This window comes from Dermacentor silvarum, chromosome 9 (assembly GCF_013339745.2).
Source record: "Dermacentor silvarum isolate Dsil-2018 chromosome 9, BIME_Dsil_1.4, whole genome shotgun sequence".
Taxonomy (NCBI): domain Eukaryota; kingdom Metazoa; phylum Arthropoda; class Arachnida; order Ixodida; family Ixodidae; genus Dermacentor; species Dermacentor silvarum.
The window spans coordinates 22,793,472-22,809,186 of NC_051162.1; the positions used below are offsets into that span (position 1 = coordinate 22,793,472).

General features: G+C 43.8%; 1 protein-coding gene across 1 annotated transcript in view; it reads left to right on the plus strand.

Moving 5' to 3' along the window:
• The first annotated feature begins 6,182 nt into the window (after nt 1-6,182).
• LOC119465157 (myogenic factor 6) overlaps nt 6,183-15,715 on the plus strand; it is a 120,845-nt gene continuing 111,312 nt past the window's right edge. The window contains exon 1 of the mRNA XM_037725957.2: nt 6,183-6,263. Within this exon, the coding sequence (XP_037581885.1) occupies nt 6,261-6,263 (3 nt within the window). The 5' untranslated portion in view covers nt 6,183-6,260. The remainder of the gene's footprint in view (nt 6,264-15,715) is intronic.

Genomic DNA, 15,715 nt, shown 5'->3' on the forward strand with positions numbered 1-15,715 from the left:
GAGCGAATGTAAATGCTGATCTTGCAGATCTTGCGCGTTCTTGCGACCGTGCCCAGCATCGTGCACCTTTCCCATTGTTCTCTTCGCGATACCAGGCCACTGTGGCCGGCTTTTTCCCGCCGTCATGTTGCCTACTGAGCAGCAGACGCGGAGCCCCGTAAAGTCGATCCTCCATGCAGCGAACTTTCGCGACAAATGTCACGTGACGAAAAATGTAGCGCGAAGCGCCTCCGCGAATTCGTCCAACCACACACCATGCAACCAAGAGCGGGCGAACGCCGCCGACCATGCGGTCGACGCAGCCGGCGAGGAGTCATTGTGGCCACACGAGCTAGACTACGAAAGCGACGTTGGCAAAAGAAAGCAGAAGGTAAAAAATGCGCCTAAATTTTACACGAAGAATAAGTCAAGTGACCTGAAAAAGTGCGCACATAAGTGTGCGCAGACTTTGAAGCGTGGTCGCACTGGAGCGAGGCATCGATAGCGGCCATAGTCGACACTGAGACAACTGACTTGTCGCCACGTGGAAGAAGCTTAGCCACCTCGCGAGGCGCCCACAGGTGGCAACAATTTTGACTATTGTCGTTTTGCTGCGTCGCGAGAGCTGGGCGAAGGGTTTACAAAAGGTGCGCGCCGGAATGGGGGGGTCCCCTGGGTTGCTTGCGACAAGGCACTCTTCTGTCTAGTGGGGAGCCGCCCATATGCTGTCAATCATGCGGCATGTCTTCAAGTGTGCTGTTTGCTAGAGAGCGCAGGAACGCGCGTGGGGTTAGGATGCGAGAAATGTAATTACAATGCTACTTTACTTGGTTATATTAGAACTTTGTTGTTAATTACACGTCTTGGCGACCGTCTGTAGACTTCGTGCGAAGCTTCAAATGTGCGCGAAACTGCGCTCTCTCTATTTCCTTTCTCTCTGTTTTCATCCCTATACCCCCTTTCCCCAGTGCAGGGTAGCAAACCGGACGTGCGTCTTGTTAACCTCCCTGCCTTTCCTCTCTTCTATTTCTCTCTCTCTCTCTCTTGTTGTTAATTCATTTGTGTTATTTTGAAGTGGAGCCACAACGTACTCGTATGGGTCGTGACCTAAGAAAAGGAGAACCAAATGGAGGGGTCCAAGAGATGGTAGTAGTAATTGGCTCTTTATTATATTTAAATGAATAAATTAAATAAACTATTCTATTCCAACGCACCTGTTTGACTCTATATGAATAGAAGCTTAATTAAAGCGTTAAATTAAATGCTTTACAACTAACGGCGATGTATACAATATAATGCGTCATTTTATTAACATATCGTTGTGTTTTAGAGTGGCGCCTCTGAGCCTACAATATATGTTCATGTTTTATGAAGGTAGTTTTTTTTCTTAAGCAGAACAGAGGCGTGTATATATACTTGGTCAGCCGACAATTAAGGGTCAGCATATGCGCCACTTCGCGAGCACTTTCATTCTCCCTTTGTAGAAAATTTTCGGGGCCAACACAGCGATAGGAGACGTCTTTTCATTTCACAGCAAAAAGAATCAATAGTTTATTTAAGAAGGCATATAGATTTTAAGAGATAGGAAGAGTGCGAAGTGGATCAGAGAACAAACGGGGATAGCCGATGTTCAAGTTGACATTAAGCGGAAAAAATGGAGCTGGGCAGGCCATGTAATTCGTAGGATCGATAATCGGTGGACCATTAGAGTTACAGAATAGATACCAAGAAAAGGGAAGCGCAGTCGAGGACGGCAGAAAACTAGATGGGGTGATGAAGTTAGGAAATTTGCAGGCGCACGTTCAAATCAGCTAGCGCAAGAGAGGGGTAACTAGAGATCACAGGGAGAGGCCTTTGTCCTGCAGGGGACATAAATATAGACTGCCGCTGATTGATGATAGAATAAACACATTTATACAATTCAAAATACCGTAAAAGTAGCAAACAATGCAAGGTTTCCTCCGCACCTACGCGATCCTTCAGATCTCAATTTTCTCGAATGTGCCAGTGATCTACACCCTCCAAACGGCAATCAAACGTCTCTGCAAAACACGGCAGTACGTACGGTATCATGTTGTGGGTCTGCATGGGCAGAGCATTATCGGGAAGCGAAGCCTCTAACTACGTAGTGTAAATAAAACACGCAGTGGCCACACATTATTCAATAAAGCATTGAGGCAGAACAATCAACAAGGAGGATAAATGGCGCGGGAAAACAAGCGTTTGAAGCGAAGGTAGCAAATAGCCCACCAGTAGTCAAGCGTCCAAACCAAAACTCCCCCCAATGGTCGACCACCGGATGCCAACCTTTGTGCAATGGTCCGATTGGTCCACGCTCTCCGTCGCGCGCGACGACGTCCGGCGGCGGCGGTTCGCTGGGCGGCGAATATCTGGAGGGAGTATATCGGCGGCGAACAGCCAGTTTTTGGACGTCGGGCGGCAGGTGGCCGTCGCCGAGCGGCGGCCGCCGAAAGTTTGTCGCTTTTTCGCTGCAAGGAGGCCATGGCCTTTAAGACGGTAACTGACTGGAAGAAAATTCTTGCGCCGAATTCAGAAGTACCTCTTAAGGCTTTGTTAAGTGAGTGGAGGAAAAGATAGAAAAAATGGCGCACTAAAAGACTCAAAGACGTGAAAGCCGTCATGTTGCCCAGGACCGATGTTAGCCTGGGGTTTAGAATAAGCATCTCTAGTCAATCATAAGACGACGATGGCTGTCGTCTGCTGTCGCTTTTCTTGGTCGCTTGGTCTTCCCATGGCCTGTTGCATGTTACTGGCTTTGCGAATGCAAAACAAGAGCGGTCTTTACGAACGTTATGCTGCTCACTTGTTTACTGAAAGCGACATGTCTCAAGTGATACGAGTCACTGTGGTTCTAGTGCATAGTATGCGTGCGTGAGTGCGTGTTTATTTTACTCGAGCCTACACGCCGTGGTTGCTCAGTGGCTATGGTGTTGGGCTGCTGAGCACGAGGTCGCGGGATCAAATCCCGGCCACGGCGGCCGCATTTCGATGGGGGCGAAAGCGCAAATACCCGTGTACTTAGATTTAGGTGCACATTAGAGAACCCCAGGTAGTCCAAATTTCCGGAGTCCCCCACTACGACGTGCCTCATAATCAGGTCGTTATGGTGCCTCGTAATCAGGTCGTAATTAAAAAAAAATTACTCTAGACTATGGATTCCGAGTAACCAAAGCATCGCTAAATGAATAGGACTTCCTGTACATTATCAAATACCGTAAATGCGAACTTTTTCAGTGCATGGCCAAGTAACAATTTATAAGTATATTTCTAAGCTGTCTTGCTATAGGTCTCTGGTCAGCACGCATAAGTGCCGCAATATGAGGTGGTACCCTATGAGGTTTAGTTATTTATACACCTAATGGCACGTTAACAGTTGGCAGGAGTGAAGGACTGGCGTCCTGTAAATATCTATATACTGGATCGCAGGCAGCTTTCTAACGTAACATTGATGACCTATTGCACGACACTTCATGGCGACGTGGATCCTCGTAGTCCATTAGAATCGAGAGGCATAGACCAACCCGATAGGTACTATCCGCTCAAAAGTTGTTGCGCACACAGTAGAGTATTCGTAAATTTTTGTTGAACACGACACGCTACAAGAGGACTGATGCGATGATTATTCGCTGCGTTCATGAGGTCTATTTTATATCACAGCATCACGGTTGTTCGAACAATCCCAGTGATTGTCGTATGAATGGTGGTACGGGATCTTATTGACCATTTGTTTTTTTAATGTGATTGTATTGATGTCCCGCTTCGTTTCACAGACAGTATTGCCGTGCACTCACACCGTAAGCTGCAGGATGACCAAAGCTGTGCTCACAGACACCACGGCACTTAGAAGTAGTGCCTAATTGAAACTGTCAGCGACGTAATAGAAGACTGAGGCTAAGAGCATGGAATCCGAAAGTGATTTGTTCAACAAGTTTTGATAGCTAGAAATGTTTAGTCATTTTTTTGTTTTTTCGTCTAGCATGAAGAATTACAGCCTTAAAAGCGTCTGGAAAAATAATCATCCGCAGTCCTATAGGCGAAGGCAAATTAAAACTAGAAAAAAGAATCTATAAAACAATATAAGTGCTGGAAGCAGATCAATGACAAACTTCGCAGTTTTCATGCTCATTTCCACTCGTCTATCAGCTCTACGACTCAATACAGTGTCATGACAAGTTAGCCATTCCTCGCGTACATGAACAAACACTATCAGACACTTCAGAAGTTGCAGTACAGTAGTGATGTTACTGCCTTTCACAGCAGCACACCCCAATACAAATATGCACCAAAACTGCTCAGTGCACTTTGACATTACCAATCAGAGCGCGCAACAAAGATGAAAGCACGCGCTATCCTCGGCAAGAAGTTGCGGCCACTGGCAAATCGGCCGCAACAGCACGTTCCATCGCTTGCCCGCGTTAGCTCGAGTGGCGCAGATAGGCATAATTATGTTCGTAAGTCTGCTACCCCGTATCGTAGAAATTCCTTCTTATGTTGACAGCTGAGACAGCGGTTTATGTATTGCGAACTGACTTACGCTTACTTCTCGCGCAAGTACGGAAGTTCGCACCTTTGCTACCACAACATACACGCCTTTTGTCGACTACAGCACTCGTCTTTTCAAGCGTTTGTAAGCTTGCATGTCTTACAAACGTTCTTAGATTTGAGAATACGCATTTTTCGTAAGATATTTCTTACGCCCGAGTTTCTGCCGAAGATCTCTTAGTGAATTCCGCCCCAAAGCCTTTCTTTAAGCCAAACTGCTGGTCCCTACTGATTTGCTTTTCTTGGATGGAAGAGGAACTGTTTAAGTTGAATCACAGTTTTAGGCACAGGCGAACATACGACAGCTGCCTCCTATCGTTTCCGTATTAAATTTTTTTCTATCAATGAATTCAAGTGCCTGGAGTTTCCTTCGGCGATTTCCAAATACCACCCTAGATTGTCCGGTCATCCATTTCTTGCCATTGCTGATAACAATTGTTGTGAGTTTAATGTGGGGGACGATCGAGAGACGGAATATTCGAGCAGAGGAAGAGGAAACCAAAAAAGTTTATACAATATGTACAAATAGAGCAGGAAATAGCGTACTTGTAGACATAAGAGCGCACCAGACCGACTGGGTAACTGGTGACGGCGCTCTCTTCTAACAATGGGCCGGTCTGGCCTTAAGCCCTTGCAAATACAAGCTTGCTGGTCCATCGTCGCGCAGAAGAAGGTGGGGCATGTGGTGACGTCACCACATGCCCGCGTCGCATTCCTTCTCGTTAGCAAACATTAGGTTGTTGATGGTTGGTGAGCCTTTTCCGGTTCATGTTGAGTCATCAGTTCTGGATCCGTCACCCATCAAGCACAGGGCTGGGCACTGGGCATAGGGCTGTGCTGGGCATGCGGAGAAGCTCAATGAACCGCGATGAATGCCCGCTCAAAGATGCATGGCACAATACCGTGTCTTTGAACAACGTCTCCTCACCTAAAAATTCAATATGTCACTTGGTTTCGTGGCCGCTATGTCTCCAAGATTGCTCTCGCGAAAAGGAAGGTAAATGACAACGAAAGACACAATCTGTCGTAAAAAGCCACTTTATTATCCGGATACGCTATTCGTTTTAGAGAGGCGCTTGTGCGCGTAATGTACATGGGAGCTGAATATTTTACTGCAGACTCGTGTGAAAAATTACGGATAAATGTAGACTTTGAAATTGATGAACTATTACTCAAACTTCTCTGACTACCAACGCGAAATGACTCGAGTTGATCGTTTCGAAGCGAACCATCTTATTACACCTACTTTTAATCTTATGGAGTCACTTCAAGCGTTACTAATTTCATTTCATAGTGGCAATATCTCTTCACATGAAGCTTCCCAATGTGTTCCAAGGAAATAACTACTTAGATACTACAAAGCGAAAGCATTTCTCCACGCGAAGTGGCCGTTCTTGGTCACTTCATCATTCATCATTCTTTTTTCATGTTTCCTGAGTTGACTACTTGCCTGAGATGTTTATTTTTATTACGACAACGCGCAACCGCTGCCTTTTCGCGAGCGAGGCAGTCGGCGTGCCGCGTTCAACCCCCAAAGGAGGCGGCCGCAGTTTAGCGCCCTCCCAAAGGTCCCACCCCGGAGGGCTGGAACCCGCCCTCGTATTGTGGGAGAAACTTTTTCTCGCGACAGTCCCGCGGCCGGGCGACGTTGAGACAGGAACCGTGTATCGTTCGTCGGCAAAGTCGTGCACGGATACCCGACATCTTCACTGCTTAGCATGGTGAGCAGAATATACCGCGTTTCACTCAAATTTGCGGTGCCATAGACATAAAGGAAAATGTGCAGTACTAATTCGTCGAAGTATACGGCATGCTTGAAAACAAGGGCAATTTGCAGCGATGGATTCATTTGCAGCAGTTGCAAAGGATAATGACACCAAACCATGTCAGTAAGGGCGTCGTGCCGTAGTGTATAGAGTGAAGAAATTAGAGCCCGTAAAGGTGCAGCAAATCCATGCTTAAGGAATGTGGGTGGCTTTTATGTCTAGAAATAGCATGAGGTTTCCACAGTGTGGTGTACTTGAACCTGGTTTTATGATGTCATCTTTCTTTGACACGAGGCTTTGAAGACAGTGCTCACAGCTGTCGTATGCCATTTAGAGACTGCATGCTACGTAGTGCATGCAGTCCTGAAGGAATTAATTGCGCGTGATGCTCACGTAAATACTGAACATCAGCAGCATTGCATTCGTGATGCGACTGCGAACCGTACGTGATTCCGGAGCCCCATCTTTTAGCACAGGGCACTGCGTATTGGCTGTAAATCTTGAAACTAATTTGGGGCAAGTTGTGTGCAGCTCCAACTTGCAAGCAAAAGAAAAACTGCGAAATTTTTTGCCGCAGCACCATAAAAAGTTACGTAGATCTGACAGATAGATGTACAGAACAAGTTATCTAAGTGATGACCCCGAATTCTGTGCTTTTTACTGCGATACAAAACCGTTTTTGTCACACAGCAGGGAACAGCAAACTCGGCCGTATTAGCTATCAGTACAGTACTAGAATTACAAATGCAGATAAATTTGCGAGAAACCCCAGGTGGTCAAAATTATTTTGGAGTCTCCCAACTTCGGCGTGCCTCATAATCACACCGCGATTCGGGCCCCAGAATTTAATTTTTCCTTCACATGAAAACCTACCTGCTAATCAATTCTCACTCACTATATCTTGCCATGAGAAAAGACAAACGTCTCTTAATTTGACCAAGGAACCCGTACTGGCTTCAAAACGTATATTTTTTGTCAGTGCACCACTACTTCTTGATTATGTTACCTGACCAGAAAAAATCGCGTCGAACTCTTGCCTATATTCATCTCATGTGCAAGTATTCTATAGGAAGCCAGAGCACATTTAGAGCGTTGGCTTTTTTAAGTGCTTGTTCCTTGGCCTAATGTAAAGTGTGACGCTGCATTCTGCGGAAATGAACTGCCCACACCCTCTTATGTGTTCTTATTGTTACCGTCATGAATCAATTATCTGTAATATCTGGACGTTAGTTTCTTATTATGGAATGATTGGCTTATGAGAAACGGAGTGTTTGAACTTACAAAATCTAGGGGTACGTCTGAAGGATGACTAATACGCACAAAGTGATAGAAATATACAAAAATCTGACTGATAAAATGAGGATGAGTCCTTGTGGAATTTTCCTGTGTTATCACAAGTGTGAAGTGACGACTTCGTTGCAAAATTCTATGCTGTGTTCATTGAGTTTATAAATTACCTGTCTTGCTTGCTGTTATTGCTCTTCAATTGTTGTTTTGAAATCATTGTATTACACAGGTCTGTATTCTGTATTTAAAGCGAAGCATTACATGTCTAGGCGAAATCGTCTGTGTACAGAAAACTATTATCAACATTGGCTCGAGCGTCGTCGTCTTCTTCCGCAGCTGGCTCGTTGGCGGCCCTCGGGTTGCGCTCGTGCTCTCGTGCTCGGAACGCGCTCGTGCCACTGCTCCCGCGTTCGTCGTCGTCATCTTTTTCCACAGCTGGCTGCGTTGCCGGCTCACCATTCCAGCGTAGAATTTCACTCCTCTTCTGCCGTCGTAATAGGGAGACCGCTTTTACGGGGGTATGGGCCATTCATTGTCCTACGCAACGGACAGGTTTAATTTTGAAGCAATTCAATTTCGAAGAATCGCAAGCGGCAATGGCGGGCGAATGCTGCTAAGGGCCTATACGCGCTCAATCCGCCCGTCCACTCCGCACGCGTCCGTCCTCGTGCGGACCGGGGCGGACGATCAAAAGGCGGATCGTGTCGCAAAACTCGGTGTACGCTGAATCCGCACGAGCGGATTGCACGCGCACTCCGATTGGACGACGCGGTCTGTTGACAGCTGGCAACCATTCGGCGTAGCAAAGTGTTTGAGGTTGGCAACTACCTTTGACAGCGGACGACACTGACATATTTTTGCAGATGCGACTTCAAGTTTCTGCGTCACGGTGAAAATGCGTCTTAGGCTGTCACATTCTGTTCGGCAGCCGCATGTGTTGCATTGGCGCTGTCATCCTTGTTCGAAACACCCCACAGTCATCTTATCTGCGCCGCCTTTTAATTATATATTGCAATCACATCATGTAGCAACATGGGACGTATTCTCGCACGATCACTGTCAGTGCGCGCTGCCTTGGCTGGTTGAGCAAAACCACTCGATCCATTCAACGTGCCGCGTTCTACGTTACGCGAAAGCGATAGTATCGCCGAGCGATTCGACCGAAATCCTGGTGTTCGGCGTGATGGCGCAGTTTCTGTAGTGCTAGTGACAGTTTGCAAGAACACGGAACACACGCACAACTGTCGTAGAATACAGCTGCGTAGGTCGACAAGACACCCCTCTTTACTATTCGGCAGGCGTGTGAGGCTCCGAGTAAAGCTTGCTGACATGCTTGCATTTGCTTGTTCATGCTTTTTCTTTTCACTCTGCCAATTTTAAGAGTATGCTTAAAGCACTTGGATGCATGCATCCAAGTGTTTTTTGCATATATAAAACCACCAATGACGAAGTGTGGCATAAAACGTGCCTCTTAGTAATTTATACTTGCTTCTTGTAAGCTTTCAAAACAAAAGAAAACCTTAGATGATGTGCTCAGTCATAGATGAAGTTCTCACTGTGTGTAAAAAGGTTGTGCATAAGTGGTTAACTTGACGCAAAAAGGAATTGAAGGTTAAGCAGCAAGTGTACAATTCATTATGACTGGCATAAAAGCAATATCTACGTATAGTGGTTACCTTATGCAGATACATACTCATTAGATATTTTCAAGCAGATTTATTTGAAAGCCAATAATTTATATTGCTGATAAGACAACTTATTTCGAGTGAAATCCAATAATTACATTCTTTCTTTTCAGCCTGGGTGGCCAATCTGTTGCCACTTTACTACTTAGAGAGAGAGAGAGAGGAAGCTCTTTATTGCAAATGCAGAGTGTTCAGCAAGCATATTTTCACCTACATGCTACCCTGCAGCGAATGGGACGAAGGAGAAGTAAGGCCCTAGAAAAGGATGAGAAGATGAAAAACGAAAAAAATGCAGATCGTGTCGTGTTATCAGCAGTTTGAAGGTAGACAGTGAATGCAAAAGAAAATAAGATCAGTCTTGATGAGACGATGTGCGTGAGTCATAGTTTATACAGCAACCCAATTGACTCAATACATTAACGAAATAAGTCCAGGGTTTTGTGCTGTTTTGATGGGCAAGTCCAGGAACCTAACATCCGTGTCAATGTCAAGGGGCCTTTGTCGAGATTTTGCATGTTCATTTTATATCGATGTTGCTCGTCTCTTTAAGCTGAGCACTCGAGCAAGATGTGCTCTAGAGATTGCACGGCGCCACAGTTGTCACAACATGGGTTTGTGGTCTGGCCATTGCAAAAAAGAAGATTGTTCATGTATGCAACATTAAGTCGAAGCCGGCGAAAGAGGGTCTCCAGATGCCGTGGTAGATATTGTGGTAGCCTTAAATGAAGTTCTGTGTTGACGTTGAACAAAAACTTGCAATTGCCTCAAGCTGAAGCTGAAGACCATCTTCTACGCCTTTCATTGAGTCATATTGCTTCGCCATAGCTGAAGCCTCACTTTTTGTGAAAAACACTTTTACAAATTTTATGTAAATCGTGTTTCTTGGGGGCTGCCTCATCTGCCTTTTTATTGCCTACTATACTGCAATTATACCTAATTCAGCATTTCTACAATGTAAAACGCATTAGCAACGTGCACAAAAATTAAGCAGTACCATGATAGGCATGCTACCTCTCAGACATGGCAGCAAACAAAGATGATTGACTTGAGACCGTTTGATACTGTCAACATCATACATACATGTTCTCTTTTTGATCACTCTATATATAAAAATTAAGTTCACACAGTATGCACATGACACGCGAACTATCGTAAGCTCCACTCAGGTTATTTTAGTGAGTTGGGCATGGACTGCGCGTTGTCTATGTATTTATGTAGCAACAGCCTAGCTAGCTGCTGCAGAAGATGGAATAACAGTAGATTTAATGAAAGATGGAGGAGATATCATGCTTGAAAAGCTTGCGGCCCTTTACACGCAATTCCTCACAACTTCAAGTGTACCAGAGAGCTGGAAGAACGCCAAAATTATACTTATCCATAACAAGGGAGACGTTAAAGAATTGAAGAATTACAGACCTATTAGCTTGCTTTCAGTACTGTATAAAATATTCACCAAGATAATTACCAATAGAATCAGGGCAACACTTGATTTCAGCCAACCAAGAGAACAGGCTGGCTTCAGGAAGGGATATTCTACGATGGATCATATCCATGTCATAAATCAGGTAATCGAGCAATCTGCGGAGTACAATCAACCTCTCTGCATGGCTTTTAGAGATTATGAAAAGGCATTTGATTCAGTAGCGATACCAGCATTCATCGACGCACTGCGTAATCATGGAGTACAGGAAGCATACGTGAATATCTTTGCAAATATCTACAAGGATTGCACAGCAACTTTGCTTCTCCACAAAAAAGTAGAAAATACCTATCAAGAAAGGGGTCAGACAAGGAGACACAATCTATCCAACGCAATTCACTGCATCCTTAGAAGAAGTATTCAAGCTCTTAAACTGGAAAGGCTTAGGAGTGAGGATCAACGGCGATTATCTCAGCAACCTTCGGTTTGCAGATGACGTTGTCCTATTCAGCAACAATGGAGAAGAATTACAGCAAATCGATTGAGGACCTTAATCGAGAAAGTGTAATAATTGGGTTGAAGATGAATATGCAGAAGACAAAGATAATGTTCAATAGCCTGGCAAGGAAACAAGAATTCAGGATCACCAGACAACCTATAGAGTTTGTAAAGGAGTATGTTTATCTAGGTCAATTACTCACCAGGGACCCCGATCATGAGAAAGAAATTTACAGAAGAATAAAATTCGGTTAGAGTGCATACGGCAGGCATTACCAAATTATGAGTGGGACCTTACCATTGTCGTTGAAAACAAAAGTGTACAATCATTGCATGCTACCGGTGCTAACATATGGGGCAGAAACTTGGAGGCTAACAAAGAAGCTCGAGAACAAGTTAAGGACCGCACAAAGAGCGATGGAACGAAAAATCTTAGGACTAACGTTAAGAGACAGGAAGAGAGCGGTGTGGATCAGAGAACTAACGGGGATAGCCGATATTCTAGTTGACATTAAGCGGAAGAAATGGAGCTGGGCAGGCCATGTAATGCGTAGGATGGATAACCGGTGGACCATTAGGGTTACAGAAGCGTACCAAGAGAAGGGAAGCGCAGTCTAGGACGGCAGAAAACCAGGTGGGATCAGGAAGTTAGTAAATTTCCAGGCGGAAGTTGGAATACGCTAGCGCAAGATGGGGGTGCTTGGAGATCACAGGGAGAGGCCTTCGTCCTGCAGTGGATATAAATATAGGCTGATGATGATGATGATGAACCTAGCTAGCTGATGCACAGCCAGATTTTAGGAAAATGAAAAAAACATGCATACCATAACAAACAGCCGGCCAGTACCTGTATTTTATTTGACAGCAAACCAAGAATATTAAGTTACTTAACTTCGCAGTGAGCTCAGTGATCGCTCGCGGTGTGAAAAGGTTGCGGTAGTAAGTGGTCTTCTTTTTGTCCTGCTTAACTATTAGCTGCTTTAACATGCACATGACAATGAAATAAAGGCTCATATGCCGCAAGAATGGCCCTCACAAAAAGTCAGGAAACACTTATTGCCGATTTTTCATAACAAACCAACGAATAATTTCTTTGGTTCAGCTTTGTCAATAATGTGCAATGTGTTCTGCAAGAAACTGCAAGATTCGTGTGCTCCATAATCTATTCACTATTCAAGTAGCCAAATTAATGGTACCCCCATGAGCACCGTGAAAGAGATCACTGAAATTTGCAGTCAGGAGGCCACAGTGGCTCAGCCTCTGTACCAAACATGAAGTTGTTCCAGAAGAAAACAATACTGGCGATTTTGGTATGCATTCACATGTACTCTTCAAATCCGCACATCACAAGTAATCTTTCATTCCTTCGTTTATTGCTCACCATTGTACAGACTTTATTGCAGCGCTGTGTGTGTGCAGTAAAATAACTTGACAAATCAAAGCTGTGGTTTTTCAGTACACTGAAAGCAACTTTGCGTCTGGCTTAGCTAATATAATGCTCCTTAGCTAATATAAGCTCAGTATCAATTGATTGCTTTTCTAGTTGTTCACTGTTACGTCTGAACTATACGGTGCCACCAGGTACTGCTGTATTCCTGCAGGCACGCCAGAACAGCTTGGCTATGCGCAAACATCCCTTTCCATCGCGCTTAAATTTAGGTGGTGTAGATTTGCTGGCAGAATGTGTTTATCAGCATAACTGCCTAGCATTCAAAAATGTGTTTGTGGATGCTCAGCTTTGCTGGTGTGACATACTACATTTATAGTGCACAACCACATCACAAAACAGGAAGGACAGCATACAAATACTCGTGTTGTGACCTCTCAGTCATAATGCAAGTAGTTTCCTGAGATTTTCTCGGTGGTTTTTAGCTGTCAACATGTGAAGCAATCTGTAAATTCAAAACTGTATTAAGTAAACGGAGACATCATGAAATGCACCACAGCACTGCACGAAAAGCAATGTAACACTCAGGTGTACACAATTTTTTGTCACGTCAGCTCTTTGTGGTGCATATATTTATATATATATATATATATATATATATATATGCACCACAAAGAGCGATGCACTACAAAGAGCTATATATATATATATATGCACTATTTGAAGCTGAAAACAGCATGCGTTTCAGGTTTAGAGCTCATAATGATCAGTGCAAGAGATTTTTATAGTGGCAGACATACACATGGTCATTTATCTAATGCTTTGCACAATGACAGCTGTGTTTCTGCAACTTGCGTAACATATAGGTAATGAGCTATACTACATACAACACCCGTTTTGCATCTCTACTTTGACATTCCACCCTCCGACACAGAAGACAAAAGTACAGACTGCAATTTTTATTTATGTCAATATTCAAATATCAGTGAGTGAGTGAGTACGAACTTTATTCAGGTCCTGAGGGAAATGAATTAAAGTGGGGCCGGAGCAAGTTTTCGGTACCACACGTCTCCATTTTCCTCACACGGCACTTATTGCATGTTCTCAATGTGCATTCATTGCCGGTGCAATATCTTCTAATGTGAAATACTTGTTTGACGCAGTTTTATCTGTATACTTTTTTAACTTACCCTTAAGTTCTCTCTGCACTACATGTACAGATATCTCCTTAAGCAGGCATACGTGTGCAGTCTCTTCATTCGTGCAGTAGCTGTTATGAAAGCTTTGAATTCATAACATAGGAAGGGTATTATATTTAAACAAGAAACCAGCACATAAGATCATCATGACTAACCAGCTGAGATGGTGGCACTATTGCACAGCTTAGTTCCCCCTTGTGCTGTCATATGGTGGCGACAGATAAGCTCACGAAGTTTTGGGTCATTCCCATTTGAAGTGATGAGTGACAGTTGCATAAGTACAACATTTTCCTCTGCCTACATCAATGATTTAACTACATGCAGCAGCTTCTGCTCACATATAGCTCACGAAGGTTTGGGTTAATCCTGTTTCAAGTGATGAGTGACAGTGGCATAAGTACATCTTCGTTTGCCTATATCAATGACTTAACTACATGCAGCAGCTTCAGCTCACATATAGCTCACGAAGGTTTGGGTCAATCCCATTTCAAGTGATGAGTGACAGTTGCATAATTTCTTCTACCTCTGCCTGTATCAATGACTTAACCACATGTAGTAGCTTCAGCTGTGAGAATATTGGTATAGCTGAAGTGATGTATCATATATAGTTTCCCCACACAATCTGATTGGCCAAAAGCATGCAGGAATTGCACTTGGAGCTATTGGTTCAGTGGTGGCTTTCCACTAAATTCACTGGTGAAGAGGCAGATTTCACTTCATCGAAAGGTCCAAGTGAAAATGAGCCTAAAACTCATGACACCAAATGCAGTCACCATTTATGATTGAAGAACATGTGACAGAACGATGAGCAGTGGAATTCTCTCACTAGTGTACAAAGTGTAGCTGTGTTCTGTATTTCAGTAATGATATACTAAACACAGAACTTTATACGAGTTGCTTACACGGCATAATCAACAAGACCCCTCTAACAAGTGATGGCAAAGGTTAAGTGATGATGATGATAAAATGTATTTATTGTAGGATGGCAAAGGCTAAATAAAAAGCTGCGGCCTCAGGTACTGTCATTGGTCTAAAATATGCATTCTCACATGCAGCGGATACAGTTCTTAAACTAGTTTACATGCAGGTAAGAAATGTTTCAACTGCATCACGTGATAAAATTTAAATAAGACCATAAGACCAGCTGAATATCGTATAGAACATCTTTCATGGGGTCTAGCTGGTGCGACATGTCTTGATATTAGAAGTTGTGCTGTTTTATTCACACACATGCATGTGGACGCAATGTACGCATACAGCTTGTGTTTATGTTGTACTGTGTGCATCACATGAACACAACTTATACAATCAATACGTAATACAAATAAGTTTTCGAGTGGACTCATTAATATTAGTTACGCAATTATTTCTTTTTCTGACATGGAGCAACTCAACTGCATGCATGCATACGTTAAGCTGATGTTGCTAATCTAAGCTGGGCTTGGGTACCATTTCCAGAACATGATAAAATAAAGTAGTCTCCATGTGTTTCGGTTTAAAGTTGATGGTTTGACGATATTTTATCTGGCTGGATAGTAAATTTGTGCAAAGAAAATGCAGCACACTGACCAAAACATTGCGGTGAATATAACAGAGGGAGCAAATAATCTGCCGGCAGAGTCACTTGGAAAATTTTGCCACCAGTTCGTTCTCATTGCCTGGCTTCAATCATATACGTAATGCTGACATAGTTGTGAAAACTTGCGTTCAGAATATTTTCATGACAGCCAATAGGCACCATTTATATTGTGATAGCAGCTTAATTCTCAGGCACAATGCACTGCGGCCACGAACATGCTAAAGGCTAAAGAATGAGGAGGTGAGGCACCTTTTTCCATAGTCAGGCAGCGCAGCTTTAAACTGTTCAGTTAATGAGTGGAACCCCATGGCTGTGCAAAATCAAGATCACCAAGATGGCCACTAATAGCATC